Source organism: Serinus canaria, chromosome 3 (genome assembly GCF_022539315.1).
Source record: "Serinus canaria isolate serCan28SL12 chromosome 3, serCan2020, whole genome shotgun sequence".
In the NCBI taxonomy this organism is placed as follows: domain Eukaryota; kingdom Metazoa; phylum Chordata; class Aves; order Passeriformes; family Fringillidae; genus Serinus; species Serinus canaria.
The window spans coordinates 53,327,779-53,341,853 of NC_066316.1; the positions used below are offsets into that span (position 1 = coordinate 53,327,779).

General features: G+C 41.1%; 1 protein-coding gene across 4 annotated transcripts in view; it reads right to left on the bottom strand.

The window, feature by feature from the left end:
• The window catches only part of ARID1B (AT-rich interaction domain 1B), a 326,306-nt gene that overhangs the window by 48,705 nt on the left and 263,526 nt on the right, over positions 1–14,075 (bottom strand). For all 4 annotated transcript variants that reach the window (XM_018919974.3, XM_018919973.3, XM_018919976.3 and 1 more), the window contains one exon: positions 10,808–11,135. In XM_018919974.3, coding sequence (XP_018775519.2) covers positions 10,808–11,135 — 328 coding nt within the window. The remainder of the gene's footprint in view (positions 1–10,807; positions 11,136–14,075) is intronic.

The following is a 14,075-nucleotide window of genomic DNA, read 5'->3' on the forward strand; positions in this document are numbered from 1 at the left end:
CTGAATATTGGCTTGAGCAGCTATAAAATGGCATTGAAGACACTTCCCATGTGAATAAACCAAATTAATTTAACATCATTATATCTGAAAGCAAAGTATCTTCTTCTTGTTAGTTGCTACTGTAAGAATGCTAACCTGGACTTCCATGTCCTCCTCTGTTCAGTGGGGAAGTTCACCAGTTGTAATAGCAAAGTTTCAGAAAATCAGCCACAAAAGCTGCTGATGTGACAGGTATTAGGTCTGCCACAAGACTTTCTGCCATTTTTCAGGCTAGAAAGAAAGAGAAAATTTTACACCTGTGCATATCTACTTGTGTGAAAATGGAAGGCCTAAGTTCTGAAATACACTGACAAAGCACTGGAAAAGATAAATGAAAAAGTGGATTTGCACTGAGGGGTGTGTGTACACATGTCTGCTGACAAGAAGTACACAGAGCTAACAAAAAAGTGTTCTTCTCAACAACCAGGCCTAAATGCTAATGCTAAAATGGGGGAATAATTTTAACATTGTAATTATGTGATAGTGCAAATTGCCTTGTAATCCACTGCAGTTGGACCAAGTACACTGCCTGATTTCTTCATCTGGCTGATCCAAATATTGTTGTGTAAGATACTTTTAAAAAGAGTAACAGAAATAGCCTTTCTAAATATATTATCTTTCCTCTGATTTACACAACTACTTGTGCCCTTACCATCATCTCCATTGCTTGGATTTTACTAAAAACCAGTCAAGGAGGGGGAGGAACTTAAAAATTAGTTGTTCCTTACCACACTGAATCAATGCTGAGCGACTCAGAAAAGGTCACAAAAACCTATTGTTGGTTTAGAAGCTGTTGTCATCACATTAACCATTTTTCCAGTGAAAACATCTGCCCAATGGGCTACCTACTCAATAGTCATTTAAAGGCCAACAAAACAGGAGTGTCACACCAAATGGAACTCTGGAAGAGCAACATAGGAGGCATGTGCAATTCACGAGTAATAATGCTAATAACAACACAACTACCCAACATTTGCACAGCTGAATGCATACTGGGATCAGAATAAATCTCTCTACCCCATTTTACAGATCATAAAAACTGAGGAAGAGATCCAAGATTAATAATGGTCTAAAATATGGTCAAAAGAATAATAAAGTAGTTGAATACAGTGAGGAAAATACAGCACAAGCCTGTTAAAAAGAAAATAAATCCTTAACTTCATTTGATCCTAATGACAGAAGGGTGTGTGACTGAAAAGTATTTAGTGATAGTAAAATACTGTAGGGTTTTGTTTGTTTGTTTAAGTTGCAGCCATTTGATTTTCTTCTCATAAAATTCCCTTTGTGTTAATTAAAGTAGTTTTGGTCTGAATTTCATAGTGATCACAGCATTTGATCACCAGTCTTCAAACCCACAAGGAACTCCTGAAATGCCTTTATTGCACAGCATTCTTACAAGTGCAGCAACACCTCCATACCTGAATTTATCTGTGTAAGAACAAACTAAGCTCTTGGTACTCCATGTAATCTGTACTGGATAAATACAATTATAATGCTGTGTGACAAAAACCACAGAACAACTGAAAAGTGGGCCAAGTCAAACGGCCTGGAAACCCATCAGAGCTCTGCTCTTGGTGACCTCTGTCTACCTTCTCCACATATGGATTTCTACTGCAGCTCTAACAGCAACTGCTTGCACAACTGTCCCCCTCAGATATGGTAACTGAGCACTGAGGGGATACATTTCCTAGCCCAAGTGGAGTGTGTGAGGCACAAAAAAGGGCTGCTTTAATTTGTCCAGCAAGCAGGAGCATGCATGATCTGGGTTTACAGGGAAAAAAAGAAATTTGCCCTGTATGGCATGATGCTGTCAATCTGAACCAGAATGTCAAGAAGGGTGATTTAGCCTGGTGTGACTTGATGTTGAAATGGGAATGACTCATATGACTCTCACTATGCACCTTCTATTTCTGTGCATGTTTATAAATAGCTGTATTAAAAAGTCGGAAGGCCCTATGAACTCTCTCCCAGAAAGATTACTTGAAAGTGCTAAGAGTCTGTTCCCAGCACTTGAACAGCCAGAAGGTCACCAAGGTGTGGTGCTAAAAAGCTACAGGAAACTAAGGATACACTTTGTGTTTTATTAACTCAGTTTCCTCTGGTGGGACACTGTCCTGGGAGAGGTTTGACCCCTGAGCTCCCTGTCTTCCACCTGGGGATGCTGTCTGCCACCACCTTGTTGCAATGCTCAGCCACATCCCCGCGCTGCTTTTGAGCACCTTGGAATGCTCTGTGCTAGCAACCAACCGAAAACCTAATAAAAACCCGAGCATTTCATGCCAGCTCTTCCATGGATTTTTTCATAGTAAAATGTCATCTGGCTGACAGCAGCATGCTGAATGCCACTGTGCATGTGCATCAGCATGGTGAGGAAGTTCTCCAAAGGGATTTTCCAGCAGACATGTTTTCACTCACCTATCTTTGCCCAATGGCCTGGAGCAGTTATATGTTTACTGATATTATTACCAGCACTGTTACCATCAGTCTCGGCTCCTTGGCACACTGGACAGTTTCACAAGAGCAATGCAGTGCACATGCTGGTATGATTTCAGCTGCCTCTTTTCTTCATCTTTGTTTCAGATGCCTGAAACCTACTGTGGCCACTGCAACAGGTATTTAATGTGTTAGTAAGATTGCCAGCCACCATTAACAAATCTCATGTTGTTAGGTTATTATTTATTGTGATTCTTACAAGGCTACTTATATGTCCAGCTAGAATTGGTGTTTCCATCTGAACTTATCAACAAACTGAAGGGCTCTTCCCATTTATATTTCCCCAGGCACCATAGCTAAAAAAAAAAAAAAAATTAGTTTCTTTTTCTCTCAAATACCACCCTTGTAAAAGAACCTAAAACCTTAAACCGCTTTGAAAACCTGAAACCCTCCTACCATTTTTTATGTCCCTCCCTTTCTGTCACAAAAATCTCAGGCTGTTCAATCAGAGCACTGTACTTGCACAGTGTTATGTGCCAAATCACACAGCACAGTCACAGAATAAGCTTTCATCATGAGTCCCATTAAACAGATGGCTATTCTACTTTGTTTTGGCTTTTTTTTTCTAACCACTTCTGTGATTTAAACTGGTAGATCTTCTGACAGACTGTGAAAACTGTTTCCTCATCTGAAATAGTTTTTGTCACCCAAGAAAGAGTACTCAATCTAAGGTCCTCCCTCATTTAACTTTATACAACATCAATTAATGAAGTACTGCATTCTTAACATCCTAAAGATCATATTTTAAGGTAGAGAATTTCTATGTAACATCCAACCCAGAGGCAGAACGTTAATAAGCTACACAAAGTCCTTTACTACCATTTTGTTTCAAAATAATTAGTCTTTCTACAGAGAGCCATGAATCCCCCAAACAACCAAATCAAGCCAAAAATAATCTTGACACAATAATAATCGAATTAGAAGTGTCTCTGAGGTAAGTGAAAATTCTCATTCATTACTAAAAATCATGCTTCCTTCCCAACACACTCCTTCTTTCACAATTTAAGAATGGTTACTCTCTGAAGGAGGGAAAGAGTAGGACTCTTGAGGTCTGTGGTTAATCTCTAATGGCATGAACAGCATACAGCGGTCGACTTGATTGATGAGTCCAAAGAAGAAAAAAATGCCTCCCCAAATCACTGGTTGCCTGCAAGAGCTCTGCACCATGGTGACAACGAGGGCTCCAAAATGATGGATTTACCTTTTAGTAAAACAAAATTCCAGATAAAAATGTATTTCTCTTAGTCTCCCACAAGAAATGGCTTTGGTTAGCTCAGCATGTAAAGTTTCTTTTAATCCTTACACAATTTTATCAGCAATTTTGAGCTGATCCATAAAATGCATCTCCATTTAAATAAAATAATCACAGAAGATTTCTAGCTCTCCCCTTACAACAATAAATACGTATAAGCTGAGCTGAACTTCTTCCCTCCTAATACATTATAGAAAAAAACCCATACATTATTCTGCTTTGTAAAGCAAAACATGAGGAAAAGAAAAAAGAAATAAAAAAATCAGCTTGATACAAATGACTATTTCTCTTGAAGAGGGAAGAAGCATGGGTCCTTTAGAAGAGAAATATGTCAGTGCTGGTTAATAGCTTCCTTAGAAATTACAGTTACAGTAAGCATTAGTATTTGGACTTTTAACCCCTCAAATCACACAGAAGCCTAGCATGGGGAAAAGATATTTCAGCTATTACTGCATCTCCTTCAGCCTCAGGTGGAGCCAGCACGGGAGTATTTGGGATTCACAGAGACAATACAGCCAGTTGGGCCAATGAGCAAAACCACTTCACCCTGCTGGAACTACACACAGACTTTATTTTGGAAGCCAAATTTAGTTCCATGGACTGAAAATACCACCAGGATATCAGAATAGCAGTAATGGAAAGCAAAGTGGGACTCATTTCAGGGTGACCCATCAGGATCTCTAAAGGAAATCTGTCATTGTTTGGAGGAGCAGAGCAAAGGGGAAATGACCAGACAGCTTGAGCCTGGAGAACTGTGAACGGCCTGAATTTGAACAGGAGCAACTCCTTCAGTGTGACTGAATGTTAAATAAAAGACCTGCAGAAAGAGCCTTTCTTGCCAGGGGCTTATTTCAAAGGCAACAGATAACGCAGGCACTGGCTCCAATTATGGCTACCAGTCCTATCTCAGCCTAGTTTACTTTGGGGATTTCACAGCTGGCAGCCTTTCATCTAGAAGTAGCCTGGTTTGAATAAGCAAAGAAACTTGAATGAGTACTTAACCTTCCTGCACTCCACCGAACTTCCCAGCAGAGAAGAACAGCACCTCCAAGTTTAAGGGGAAAAGGGAAAACAATGGAAAATATATACTCTCTCCAGGGATTAAAGATGGTAAGTTTTACTGGAGCGCTTCAAGACTTCCTGCTACAAAACTGCAGCTTTCAAAATCACAATTAGAATTTTAAATCCAAGTTTCAAGATCAAAAGGGCCAGACTGGAAAATACTGCACAAAACTGACAGGCACTAGGATGTAAAACACCTAAAACAGTTCTGGGTTTTATTTATATTATTATTCTTTTTAAAAAATTTATTCCCCATTTCCGCCTCCTTCTTTTTCCTTTTGACATTTTAATGCACCATGTCCATTACTATATTTCCTCACCAGTACCTTCTAGCCCATCAGCAGTGCTGCATTACCCTGCTGTTGGAGAAAATAATACACAAAAAGTGCTTTGCTGGCACCAGCAACACGGGATTATGAATTATACATACCCAGCAGGGGAGAAATGCTGATGGAAGGTTAGGGTGCCTGCATGTGTGCAAGTGTGCAAGTGCATGTAGACACATATACAGACTAAGAAGATGACATCTAGAATGCACTTTTAAAACTAATTTATACTAATTGTGTTTCTCTGAACAACAGAAATTCTCTAATATCAGTGCAGCTTTGTTTGATCAGCTTTATGACTGATTAAAAACGTACTAAATTCTTCTCACCACATTACAGTGAAGCTGTGGTAGCTAACCAGTTGCTAAGCAATTTAGAACCAGAACCACATTCTAGAATGCCTAGAAGTATGTCAAAGCAATGCAACATCACACATTATTGTAGACACTGAACACCATTTCTCAGGTGGGGATCAGCAGAGGATAATGTAAATACCCACCTCAATTTAGCAACCCAATGACCAGGATTTAAAATGATCAGAGGTTGCAAATAGCAAAACTGGTTCCAAATCCCTCAGTTTAATAAACCACTAGGTCTGAATTGTCTCCTCTAAAATCAATGGCAGTGAATTCTAAATTCACTCAATCTATAAAAAAAATTGCTTTAATTTACAAAATTGCAACATGCAATCCTGAGAATCATATTAAGGTACATTGAGGTCAAAGGGGCTGCCTTCAAAGATAGGATTGCTCCTCATGTAGGCACATCAAAACTCATTTTGTTGTAATTAGTTCAGGTATTGATAACTGTAGTTGCACCAGCAAAAGGCTCATTTTAACATCCAGTTGGATGCACATTTTACAGCCAGCTAGCACTGAAATTACATTTTCTAGGGCCACACTACTAACGGCATCCAAGCCAGCCGTTTTACAACTATGTTTTTACCTTTCCATATACTACAGTCACACTTTCAACTGCTAAGAAGACATGCTCAGAATGACTGCTAGCACAAGAGATGCTGAAAGTGATGGTGACAAGCATCTAGCTCTAAAGATGTTTGTTGACTTTGGATGCCAAACTGATCATCAGTTTTAAATAGAGAACTTGCTGTAGGAAGCAAAAGCTCACAGACAGTGCACACATAGTCCTGCAAATATTCAAACTGAGGAGCTCAGCACTGGCTGGTACTAGAAGATATTGGCTAAATTTTCTGCCTTTCACATCAACAGGGAAAATAGTACCTCATCTGCTTAAAACTGTTATTACTGAAGGCTTATTGTGATGCAGTTTTGTACACACAGGAACATTTATCTATCGCTATAAATATATGTGCTGTTCTAAGAATCACAGTGTGATAAAACATCTTTTGGAGCCACCTGGTTCTTTAAGGTCTCCTCTGGGTTCTAATCTCCTGCAGCAGAACCAGCCCTTGGGGTTTCAGTCAATGCCAACTTTCTTCCTTGGATATATTAGGTCTTCAACATACAGTCCTCACCAGTCAATGGTTATGCTGAGACCAAGACAAGCCAAATATAAAAAGGAAAACACTGTTTTCTAGTTCCTTCACACTTTCCTCCTGAAAATAAAGTGAATTACTACACAGGGTACTAGAGATTTATTTAACTTTGCCTGCTGTGAACTTTTATTCAGAGCAAGCTTGAACACCCTGGGTAGCCTGAAACAATGAAGAGATTCAATGAAGAGATCTTAAAAACACCTTTCTTTTCTCTAGCCTGACATGGCAGTTATCATTTGGGAAGCCCTGACACGCATGCACAAGACAGCCTAGCACACAGTAAGATTTTAGGTTACAGGGAAGGTATTATGTAGTTGTATAAAATAATCTAAGCTTAACATAAAGCAGACCTCAAGATGAGGTCAAAGGCTAATTCAAATGGTGTAAACCTAGTATCTTCCACAGGCACCACTTTAATTTATATGATTTTAATCTATTCTGATGAAAAGGGTGGTGGTCTGCTCTGAGGATGATACCTAGGTATAACTGGCTGACACTCAGATCCTGATCATCCTGCCCTAGTTAATGAGCATTGATTTTGTGCCCCAGTGGAAGAGATTTTTTTTCTGATGCATGCCATTTAAATTCATTTTATGCTGCTGCTTAGTGTGGCTTGGCAAGGCAGAGGCAAACCAGCATTCTGTGTCTAAATGAGACTCCTGAGCTGGGAAAGGGCAGATCCTGTGGATTAACAGCTGAAGATAAATTTCTCTCCCCTATTGATACTTGGCTACTGAGTCAACAAGTTGACCTTGCAGTGGATCACAACCAACTTGAACAGAAATACTGCTGTGTAACCATGACTATGACACAAGCATTTGATTTTATTCCTAATTCTACACAGAGGAGGGTGTCTTATAGTAATAAGAATGCAACACTTTCTGAGCTCCACAGCTGAATCTTATAAACTCAACACATTTGAAGAAAAAGGCTAGGCACCGTTCATGCATGTTGGCATACAGGAGTGGACCTCTTCCCAGTTAGGTAAAGTAGTGGGGTGGGAGTGTTCTCCCATTTCACTAAGTTTTGTTTTTTGAACTGGACAACCAGTAGACTTCTAATTTTTTTTTTCTTTCTGCATTTTCTGTACACATATATGAACAAAGTAATTCAGGGACAAACCCAACTAGCAGCTACAGAAAACTGGTAATTAAAACTTGATAACTGCCATGACAGCAGCAATAATTTGGGTATTAAAGGTTTCCTACAGAGGTAACAACTGGAGTAACAGGATGGCAGGGAAGGCTGTAAGAGTTACATCTTAGGTGAAGATGGACTTGTTTGTAAGGGAGCAACAGGCTGGGAGCCAACACAGATACTTTCTCCCAGTTCTCTAACGTGTGATATGGTTTCAGAAATCAGTGTGGAGGACTCTGGTGAGAAAGCAGCAGTTGCACTTGAGGCAAATGTTTTGCAAGAGATACTTAGTGCTTCTAAAAATTCTTCTAGAGACTAATTTTTCAAATACATGCACAATCAACTACAGTATACTAAAACTTCCTTGCAAATCCCATTAAGAAACCCTGCAATCACTCCTGCAGTACATCATCTCTCAGAAAAGGATCACACTTTGGGGGTTGCAGGTCTCTGCCCAGGCAGTAGTGACAATACCACCACGTCCAGAAAATGTGGCTGCACGCACTGCTGCAGACAAGAGCACCAGAAATGAAAAGAGAAATATGGTGCCTGGGTCAGGGAAGGAGACAGCTCATTCCTTCTCAGTGATGAGGGTCTTCAAGTCCCTTTTAGGCACAAGGAAATGGAGCTGTGCCAAAAGCCATGCAGGTGTGTTGAGTGAGTGACATGCAGATTTTCATTGTACTGTCACAGTGGCATTGGCAAAAAGAAACCTAAAAACTAAAATCCCCTCTACAATGCAAGTATTTCTGTATCTTCCTTGTGGTTTTTACATTCCTTCAGCAGCCAGATGGGATGTTCACAAACATTTTCAAAAAATGCCAAGGTCCCACAGCAAGTCCAGTTTAAACTGCTGCCTACCTGTACTGGTCAGGCTGGTGTGCTGAGGGAGCCTGAGTGTAGCCATAGTTCAGGTGCTGTGAAGAAAACATGGTGTGTCTGCCAGCCCCAGACTGGATAAACAAGTGACCTAATGTGTGGTGGCCTGAAGCAGAACCTCTCTGGGTTTGATCTGTATCTCAAATCTGAGTCAATGTCAAATACATTCCTTCCACCTGTGAGTCTTGAGGACTTGCAGGAATAGCCAAAAGCCATAATGCTTTCTCTCCTACAGCTGACTTGAGATCAAAGAGGAAAGCAGTGTGCTTGCAAACTCCTAGCACGAGAATGGTGTGACAAGTTCCTCCCAATTTGCAGTTTATATATAACCCTTTTGCCAGTATTTGTGATAGATTCAGTGATTGCTCAGCTCTTCCATAGGTGCCGGATCACTGGAATGGGCAGTATGTGACAAGACTGCTCCGAAATGGTGCAGTTTTGCCCAGTCAAAGCTAGAAAGAAAAAGCAGTTCTACAAAATTTACATGGGAGGAAAACGTGAGATAGAAGAGGTAATAATTTAACCCAGTTTTTGATCAAACATCACACACTATGCCCAATGTGTAAGTTGAATCACAACCAAATGCTTTCCACTTAACACAAAGTCTTTTCTTGCTGTCAAGACCAACAAACGTGAGCTTTTCCTTTCATTCTATGATTACAGAGAAATCCTGTTCCTGCAGCTGCAGTGATGGCCTATTTATTCCTTCGTGCCTGACCTATCAGCTTATAGCCTAAACCAGACAGACAGAAGCAGACTTCCATAAATCCTACTAGACAGGTCTGTTAAAACAACCAACAGAAGAAAGGGACTGCTGGTTCACAGATATCTGCTGGAGTACAGTCTGTTTTAAGGGAGCCTGTTTCTATTTTATTGAGCAAGAACATGAAGTACACTAAATTAACTGTTATTGTTCTAAAAGTTTGCTGCTGTTTATTATTAGTAGCCACCTGCCTTCTAAGCTCTCAACACCAGAAAGTAACAAGTACAGGGACACACTGGCTTCCTGTTTCTTGTTTAACACTGCATCTTGGAATAAGAGCAACTCTAGTGTCCACAAACACTGGTCTTAAATGATAAATATCTGGATGAATGCATGTGCATCTGTGTATGCACATGCATAAGTGCAGTGAGCAATACACACACATATGAACACATTCACCAGAAGAGTGCAACCAGATTTGTGTAATTCTCAAACATTATGGACCTTCTTGCAACGGAAAAAGGTAATAAATATGCCAGGAGTTATTGGAGTCCAGGGAAATGTGGATGTTACTTAATCTGAAAAATTTCACCAAAAATAAAAATTAATTGCAAATATTCACTCATTTTAAGAATGACATGGACAGCCTTTCACCAAAACCCATATTTGAATGGCAACATGTAGCTATGCTGCCCAAAGGGGAGACAAGAAGACAGAGGAGGGCTCCAGCCTCTGCAGTTCTGTTTGGAGGTTCTCTATTAAGGATGCACAAGTGGCAGGTACCAACTCCAGATAAGTACAGATTGTTTTATGTCTCTCTCTGCCTCTCCCCTCTAGCTGCTCCCCTCAGCCTGTCCTCCTCTCCCCTTCTGCAGGCCTGCTTGGGAGCAAGAACATCACACAGAAGAGAACTGCCATCAGCACTGCTGCTCAAAACATGGATAGTAGAGGCAAGAGTTGATGGGCAGCTTCTCAGGCTTCCTTACTCTCTGGCAGGGGTAAGCTGCTGAGGACATGTTGGCCCTCTCTTTACCAGAGATAAAAAAAGTATAAAAAGTCAAAAAAGTTTAAAGTTGCAGAGGGCTTGTGGAATGTCAGCGCAATCCTGTGGGTTTCCCTAAAGCTGTAATGCCAAGAACCAAACTAGAAGTGGCCATCATCACCACTGTCACAACTGCTTTTTGAGAGGATAATTCAAACAGGCAACAGCATGTTTTCTCCTCAAGAAAAGGAAATGATTTAGAAAAAGTGTTCTTCGGACACACCACCTCCTCCCAAAGATAAGGGCATAGCTAGAACATACATAAATGCACATTCACAAACCTCTACAGTGCTGTTACTTCAGAAATGACAAGGAAAACGTTCCTACTTATTTAAACTCCTTTCACCTGAACGCATACCTGCTCTGAGCGGAGTTGGCAGCAGCCTGCATCACTGCAGCAGCTGCCTCCTGTGCCTTACGGTTCACAGTTGGCATGGGTGGGCCCATCCCAGGGCCTCCCTGTTGAGACATGCCAGGAGAATTGGGGGTCATACTGCTCATGTTTCCAGGAAATGGTCTGCTCTGCATCCCAGCTGATGGCATCCGTCCCAGGGGCATGGAACCACAAGGCTGGCTTGGCCCCTGTCCATGCATCTGACTGTTGGCATTTATACCCATGCCAGGTCCCGGGCCGCTGTAACTTGTGTTGGGGACACCGCTGTACGTCGGCGGTCTGGAGTAGTTTCCTGAACAAAATGATAAAAAGCACAGAGAAAAACATTAAAACTTTTGAGCAAATGTTTCTGTTTAGGAAGTTAGCAGCTGCAGAACTTACACATGTGAACTTAAGTGACCCACGCTGGCCTCAAAGTCAGGACAACGCTTTTACACCAGGACAGAGAAGCAGTGACAAACTGCCCAAGGAGGTTATGCAAACTCCCTGCATGGAGGTTTTCAAAACCCAGTTAGATAAAGCCAAGAGTACCCTGGTCTGATCCTTTATCTGACCCTGATTTGAATACAAGGTCATTCAAGAACAGCTCTTGAGCTAGCCTCCAACCTGAATGATGCTAGGAACCTGATTTTCATGTACCCTCAAACATTTTCTGTCTAACGTAAGTTAAAAGGCAACAGGAAATAAAGAAAAGTACTGCCTCCAGAGGGGTAACAGCACAGCACAGTGTACACAGCTGCTTTATGAAGTAGAGATGTGGCATGTAAGAAGCCCATTACATAAGTTCAAGGGAGAATTTTAATTTTGTAATTTCATGTTCTCACTCCTTTGTCTTTCTGCAGTTTCAGCTTATTGCTTCTAATTGTTCCGCCCATTTAAGACAGAGATGATTTGGTGTGGACTAGTGAGGATGACTGCTGGGGTCCAAGAAAGATTCCTACTCTCTCCTGCCCATCCTGCTTTTCTAGTAAGTTCAGTTTGGCTGTCAACATAAGTGGTAGCTTACAGTGCAACTCCTCTGAGAAAACTAGTCTTACACAAGTAAGCAGCAACAGTACAAAGATGCTCATATAAGCAGGTGCCTTACAAAGGACAGCATGAAAACCTGGCTGAACCCAGTCTGTGTTGTCACTAGAGTGAAGCGCTCTGCTTGCAGCAGCTTAACTCATTTGAGTGCTGATTTTCCTGCCACATTGAACTCTCAAGAAAAATTGAGTATACAGCATGCAGCGTTACAGAAACAAACCCAGGCAGCATGAGAAAGAGGAAAAAAAAAAAAAAAAGAAAGCTAAAGATATGATAGAAAACTATTTTAGGAAACATATCACGTTGCACTACTTCAGTCATCAGTTTTGACTTGTCTTCATTTCCATCTCATCCAGATTAGTGGAAACATGACCCATTCCCTCCCTGTGGGATGCCACAAAGCAGACTTTCCTCACTACTCTCAGATGTTCCCACGCCTATTTGAAGGCAGAAGCCCTTGGACTCTTCCTGTGATTGTGCAAATCAGCCATGCCTCTCCTCAGGCCTCAGCTACCAGGCAGAGGAGTTGGTGGCATCCAGATCCCATTTGTATTTAAAATAAACATATTCATCCATCATTTGAATGCGCACATAATTAATTCATATGCTCCTGCTGCTGTGCTTTTGCTAATCTTCTCCTCTCCAGTCTGTAAGTGACTCACTCTACTACGTGAGGTCTCCTTGGCGAGAACGTATGAGACCTACGCTTCCCAAGGAAATGAAGCAACCATCCTCTTCTGCTTTAAAATCCAAGTTTCTGCCTAGGGGTTCTCACAGAAGGATCCCCAATATGTGGTTCAGCAGATATGAAAGGCTCCAGATTCAGCTTTATGCTGTCTTAAGACTGCTCTGTCACTTCTCCTCCTCTTCTGGGCTTGGCTGCTGGCAGCTGACTATTCTCTGTTCAGGGAGCCATCACCCCCAGCCAGAGTTTCAGTTGCTGAGACTGGCTCCAGCCACGCATCTGATCCAGCAGAAGTGACTACAGACTGAAGGGTTGACTAGTTTCACACTGCTCTGCTATGTGTTACAGGCAACAGCACACAACTTGGACGTTGCTCTGGGTTTCCAGTTGCTTTGTGCAAAAAAATGCAATACAGCAGGATGGTGTATATGTGCACTCAAAGATTATGCACAGCAGTTAGCATATCTTATGTACATGCTATTAGTAACACTACTTCCCAAAGTGAAGCAAATTCTCTCCCTAGACTACCAGACTTGATATCCATGATCACTGGGAGCTACTGTCAGTCCAATTTACATAAAGCCAATTTGTTTTGTCATTTAGGGTCTACAAAGTACATTCAGCAGCATGTGTGGAGGAGCAAACACCAATGCTAAAACACTACTGCTGTTTTCATGCTATTTTGAGTTGGGACAAAAATGTAATCTTATGTGCTTTGGCTTTTTCAGCATACACACAACACAGAAAAAACAGTGGAATCTGCTCCATAAAAATATGCAGCTCAGTTAAAATAGCTCCTAATCATTCATCTTCAGGGATACAACATGCACAGGGAAGTCGTATCTTTTTAGTAAGGAAAACAAGTTTCAATGTTTTTTTTCCATCTTTTTCTTTCCCTAAGCATTTCCTCAATACCTCAAGTACTAGCTATTCTTATACCTTTCCCAGACCACAGGAAAAAAAAAAAAAAAAAAAAAAAAGGCAAAATAAAAGCCAAACAAAATACAAGAGGAATTGCCAGGAATGAGGAGTGCAATCTTATTTCCATGTTTCTCTAATAGATTAGTAATTTGTTGGCAGTGGCTTTGACAGAAAACAGATGGATGCAGCATTAAACACAATGAATGCAGCAGATGCTAGGCCAGCCCACATCAGCTGGACGTGTCAGGCAGCCAAGTTCAAGAGCCCACACTTTTCAAGTGGGTACAAGCCTGGCAACAGCGGCTGCACAGTACTACTGAACAACTCCTCCCCTCCATATCTGAGGGATTTTTGATTCCAACTCCCCCTTGGCAGAGTAGAATTGTACCAAGAGAGGCAACATCTCTAATGCATGAGAAAAAACAATGCTGTAACAGGAATCAAGAGGGGAAAAAAAAGTGTAACGAAGATAAAGCATAAAAAAGCTGACTAACAACCTGCCAAAGACAGATGTTGATACTTAATGCTGAAACTCTGGTCCACTTTGTTCACTTTTGCTGAACAAAGTGCTCTGAGATCTTGCCATTTCTAGGCAAACTA